The sequence below is a fragment of the Penaeus monodon genome, unplaced genomic scaffold, assembly GCF_015228065.2.
Source record: "Penaeus monodon isolate SGIC_2016 unplaced genomic scaffold, NSTDA_Pmon_1 PmonScaffold_466, whole genome shotgun sequence".
In the NCBI taxonomy this organism is placed as follows: domain Eukaryota; kingdom Metazoa; phylum Arthropoda; class Malacostraca; order Decapoda; family Penaeidae; genus Penaeus; species Penaeus monodon.
The window spans coordinates 51,257-56,907 of record NW_023659508.1 but is presented as its reverse complement, the minus strand read 5'-3'; the positions used below and the strand labels follow the sequence as shown (position 1 = coordinate 56,907).

Below are 5,651 nucleotides of genomic sequence, written 5' to 3'. Positions count from 1 at the left end.
TAAATGTTTATAGACAATAAACGTTAATTCATAATAATTAATAAGCTTAATTCAGAAGTGTATTGACGCCTCGTGGAAGTTTTATTACCGCCTCCGTGGGGAAGTTATTGACCCTCGCTGGGAAGTTATTTACGCCTCGTGGGAATTTATTTACGCCCGTGGGAAGTTTATTGGACGCCGTCGTGGGAAGTTTATTACGCTCGTGGGAAGTTTATTTACGCCTCGTGGGAAGTTTATTTACGCCTCGTGGGAAGTTTAGTGGGGGGGGACGGCCTCGTGGGAAGTTTATATTTACACCACGCCTCGTTGGGAAGTTTATTGATGTCTCGTGGGAAAGTTTATTTACGCCTCGTGGGAGTTTAATTGCGCCTCGTGGGAAGTTTATTGACGCCTCGTGGGAAGTTTTATTTACGCCTCGTGGGAAGTTTATTTACGCCTCGTGGGAAGTTTATTGACGCCTCGTGGGAAGTTTATTGATGTCTCGTGGGAAGTTTATTTACGCCTCGTGGGAAGTTTATTGACGCCTCGTGGGAAGTTTATTTACGCCTCGTGGGACCGACCTACACACATCTACTTTCCATAAAGTTGCATAGTTCACTCTCCCTGCTATTTCTACCTCAAATTCCCAATTTAAAATACGGTTAAAGCTTTAATATAAATAATATCTTAATAATAATAATCTTATAATAATAATAATAATAATCTTATTTTCGTAATGATATGCAGCAGTAAGTCATATCATATTATATATATCATATAGCTATAAAATATAACATATAGCCACATTATATATCAAACAGCCATATTATATATATCATATAGCTATATTATATAACATATAGCCACATTATATATCTTTTTTTTTTCTCAAGTGCCCTGTCCCACAAGGACGTTGGCGATCATGGATTTCCATGATTTTCTTGGCAATTTAGAGCGATGGTTTGCCGTTGCCCGTTCGCCCGGTGTTTTTAATCGAGTCACCCATCTCTATTTTACCCGGCGCTGGACTTGGGCGGGCGCGAGGAAACTTTGGGCTGGGCGCTGACTGGGCTTGGCGCCTGACTTGGGCTGGCGCTGACTTGGGCTGGGCGCTGACTTGGGCTGGCGCTGACTTGGGCTGGCACTGACTTGGGCTGGCACTGACTTGGGCTGGCACTGACTTGGGCTGGCACTGACTTGGGCTGGCACTGACTTGGGCTGGCACTGACTTGGGCTGGCACTGACTTGGGCTGGCACTGACTTGGGCTGGCACTGACTTGGGCTGGCTTGCCCACCCAGTGGCTATGCAGGCAATCGAGGTGAAGTTCCTTGCCCAAGGGAACAACGCGCCGGCCGGTGACTCGAACCCTCGAACTCAGATTGCCGTCGTAACAGTCTTGGGTCCGATGCTCTAACCACTCGGCCACCGCGGCCTCATTATATATCATATAGCAATATTATATATCATATTTAGTGTCCAAAGATTGTGTAGTGTGACGCTAATTACATATAGCTATATTATATATCACATAGCAATATTATATTCATATAGCTACATATATATCATATTTGTGTACGAATAATGTAGTGTGACCAATCCCGCTCTGTAGGTGATCTGTAGGCGACCCTATCTGGGGATCCCCGAACAGAATGGACTAGTGTGACCATTGCTTTAAATATATTTCATTTTTCTTGATATTATCCATTATTCTTGATATTATGCCCTGTTTCTCATCCATATTTTTAAATTTTCTTCTCTTCTCCAGGTACCACACATGATGAGAGGACCGCCCTCAAGGTACCAGAAATGGTTACCAAACGCTACCACTTTTTCCTTCTTTCTCCTCTTTCTCCTTCTCTCTCCTGCTTCCTCCTTTCCCTTCAGTTCCGAAGACGAAGTCGACGCCACGAACGAACACAGGAGTCTTGAGGAAACCTTCGCCAGGGGTCACGCGGGGTTCGAGGATGGGAGTTTCGAGGTCAACGGGCACTCGGTCGGTCTAGGGACAGGCCCCCAGGGTAGCGTCGCGGCCCTGACCACCTCGGGTCAAGTGGCCGCCGCGCATAACCACTTCTCCCTCCGGCTTGGGAGTTCGGAGGATCCCAGGAGTCGGGAAGCGGGGAGTCGTGAGTCCCACTTGGGGTCCTTCTCCTCCCAGCACGTCATCTTTGGGAGCAGCGATGATGACGACGATGACGATTACGACGATGGGGACGATCTGTACGACTTTGATGACGACAGCGTCAAGTTCATGAGCCTCGGGAGGCGGTACCACCCGGCTGGCATCCCCAAGATCGCCCCTGATAAGGTCCTGATACCCCAGCCCGCGAGCTTCCCTCCTCCGCCGGTCCCCAACACGGGCAAGCAACTCGTCCAGACCTTCCGCAATCCGAACTTCCACTCGTTCGAGCTCTCGAGCGAGACGCCCGATGATGACCTGGACGACCTGGTGGAGGACGCCCTCGAGCGAGCTGGCTTTGACGACGATGACTTCGACGACGACGACCTCATCTTCCGCCCCGAGAGCTTCGTCAACATGTACAACGACCAGACGAGCGAGCACCGCCTGGCCCTCAGCGAGAACCTGCTGGGGTCGTACTACCACAACATCGACACGCAGGGGAGCATCCACTGGAACTACAAGCTCGACGACCAGTTCCAGGACCACACTGTGCATCGCAACGGCAACATGGAGGGCAGGTTCGGCTGGACGGCCCCCGGGGGACAGGAGGTACGCGTCCAGTACGTGGCGGACGAGGGGGGATACCGCGTCGTCAGCTCCCAGGGCGTCCACCCGGTGGATAGCGACGAGGTGGAGGAAGCCAAGCGCCTCCACTTCCTCGTCCACAAGAACCTGGCAAATCAGGGCCACGGGTACGGCACCAGCGCCCCGGCCGTGCCCTTCCCCATTGGCACTCCAGTGGCAGGACCTCCAGGACAAGGCGCAGGAGCTCCCCTCACCCCAGGACAAGGCGCAGGAGCTCCCCTCACCCCTGGCGCCTCCTCCGATCCCTGTCTCCTGCTGGGGAAGCAGCATCCCAGCCTCGTGCCGCCTGAGTGCCGCGTGCCGGGGCAGCTCGGAGCGGATGGGAGCGTGGGCGGGGTGCCCTTGCCGGGTATCGGGGGGGCGCCGGGCACAGCTCCTGGCGCAGGGGCAGGTGCCGGCTTCGACACGTCCAGCGGAGGCACGCCCCTGCCCGGGCTGGGGGGATCTGGCGCCGGGGGGTTTGACACCGGAGCAGGTGCCGGAGGTGGATTTGGTGCCGGAGCAGGTGCTGGAGGATTTGACACTGGTGCCGGAGGTGGATTTGGTGCCGGAGCAGGTGCTGGAGGATTTGACACTGGTGCTGGAGGTGGATTTGGTGCCGGAGGAGGTGCAGGAGGCTTTGACACTGGTGCCGGAGGAGGCTTTGGCACCGGGGCAGCTGATGGGGGTGTCCCACTTCCTGGCATAGGTGGAGCAGGAGCCGGAGCAGGATTCGACACTGGAGCCGCTGGAGGATTTGACACCGGAGCCGCTGGAGGAGCAGGATTGACACCGGAGCCACTGGAGGAGCAGGATTCGACACTGGAGCAGGATTTGACACCGGAGCAGGAGGAGCAGGATTTGACACTGGCTTCGGAGGAGGAGCTGGAGGAGGAGCCCCCGGCGGAGTTCCTCTCCCCGGAGTGGGTGGAGCTGGTGGAGCGGGGTTTGACGGAGGAGCTGCTGGTGGAGCTCCCGGAGGAGGATTTGGTGGAGCTGGAAGCCCGGGGTTTGACGGAGGAGCTCCCGGAGGAGGATTTGGTGGAGCTGGAGGCTTTGACGGAGGAGCTGGTGGAGCTGGAGCGGGGTTTGATGGAGGAGCCGGAGGAGGATTTGGAGCTGGCGGAGCTCCCGGTGGAGTCCCTCTTCCCGGAGTAGGTGGAGCTGGTGGAGGAGCGGGGTTTGACGGAGGAGCTGCCGGAGGCTTCGACACTGGAGCTGGAGGCTTGGAGGAGGCTCTGGAGGAGGAGCTGGAGCGGGGTTTGATGGAGGAGCTGCCGGAGGAGGATTTGGAGCTGGTGGAGCTGCCGGAGGAGCTGGAGGCTTTGGAGGAGGAGCTACCGTGGGAGTTCCTGCGCCCGGGAAAGTGGAGCTGGTGGAGGAGCTGGTGGAGCTGGAGCGGGGTTTGATGGAGCTGCCGGAGGATTTGGGGAGGAGCGGGGTTTGATGGAGGAGCTGCCGGAGGCTTCGACACTGGAGCTGGTTTTCCGGGGTTTGACGGAGGAGCTGCCGGAGGAGCGGAGCTTGGAGGAGCTGGGAGGAGTGGAGCGGGGTTTGATGGAGCTGCCGGAGGATTTGGAGGAGGAGCGGGGTTTGATGGAGGAGCTGCCGGAGGAGGATTTGGAGGAGCTGGAGAGGAGATGGAGCTTTGGAGCGAGAGTACGTGGGAGTTCCTGCGCCCGGGATAAGTGGAGCTGGTGGAGCATCGGCGGGGTTTGACGGAGGAGCTGGTGGAGCTGGCTCCGACGCTGGAGCTGGTTTTCCGGGGTTTGACGGAGGAGCTGCCGGAGGAGCTGGTGGAGCATCGGCGGGGTTTGATGGAGCTGCCGGAGGAGGATTTGGTGGAGCTGGAGGAGCGGGGTTTGATGGAGGAGCTGCCGGAGGAGCTGGAGCTGGTGGAGGAGCGGTTTGACGGAGGAGCTGGGAGGCTTCGCCTGGAGCTGTTCCGGGTTTGACGGAGGAGCTGGGACTGGAGGTTCGGAGGCTCGAGAGGAGCTGGAGCGGGGTTTGATGGGGAGCTGCCGGAGGAGGATTTGGAGGAGCTGGAAGTCCGGGGTTTGACGGAGGAGCTGCCGGAGGAGGATTTGGGGAGCTGGAAGTCCGGGGTTTGACGGAGGGTCCCTCTCCCCGGAGTAGGTGGAGCTGGTGGAGGAGCGGGGTTGGAGACGGAGGGTGTTGACGGAGGCTGCCGGAGGTTTCAGGGATTTGGAGGAGCTGCGAGGAGGAGAGCGGGGTTTGACAGCTTGGAGGAGCTGTGCTCCGGGGATTCTCCCGGAGTGGTGGAGCTGGGGGAGCTGGTTGAGCGGGCGGTGGCTTCGGCCCGGATGCGGGGGGAGCTTGCTGGCTGGGAGCTTCTGGCAGCTGGGTTGAGCTTGGTGGAGCTGGTGATTGACGCCTCTGGGGAGCTGTGATTCGAGCAGGTGGAGCTGGTGTGATTGACGCCTCTGTGGACTGGTGGTTGACGCAGGGTGGATCGCTGGTGGGCTGTGGATTATTGACGCGTGAGCTTGGTGGATTTGACGCAGGAGCAAGTGGATTTGATGCCTCTGGTGGAGCTGGTGGATTCGACGCCTCTGGTGGATTTGGCACAGGTGGAGCTGGTGGATTGATGCCTCCGGCGGATTTGGCACCGGTTCGACTGGCGGCGTATCTCTACCTGGATTAAGTGGTGGAGCTGACGCGACTGGTGCGGGGTTTGACACTGCTGGAGGAAGCGCCGGGGGATTTGACACCGCTGGAGGAGCCGGGGGATTCGACACCGCTGGAGGAGCCGGAGGATTTGACACCGCTGGTGGAGCCGGGGGGTTTGACACCGCTGGTGGAGCTGGGGGGTTTGACATCGCTGGAGGATTTGGCACCGCGGGAAGTGCCGGAGGATTTGGCACCGCAGGGGGATTTGACACGCAGGAGGATTCGACACCGCTG

General features: G+C 57.7%; 1 protein-coding gene across 1 annotated transcript in view; it reads left to right on the top strand.

The window, feature by feature from the left end:
* LOC119570996 (uncharacterized PE-PGRS family protein PE_PGRS54-like) overlaps window positions 1-5,391 on the top strand; it is a 20,211-nt gene extending 14,820 nt beyond the window's left edge. Inside the window, 6 exon segments of the mRNA XM_037918500.1 lie at window positions 1,746-3,502; window positions 3,574-3,952; window positions 3,955-4,167; window positions 4,342-4,621; window positions 4,863-5,110; window positions 5,194-5,391. Of these exon segments, the coding sequence (XP_037774428.1) occupies window positions 1,746-3,502; window positions 3,574-3,952; window positions 3,955-4,167; window positions 4,342-4,621; window positions 4,863-5,110; window positions 5,194-5,391 (3,075 nt within the window).
* Window positions 5,392-5,651: the final 260 nt, after the last annotated feature.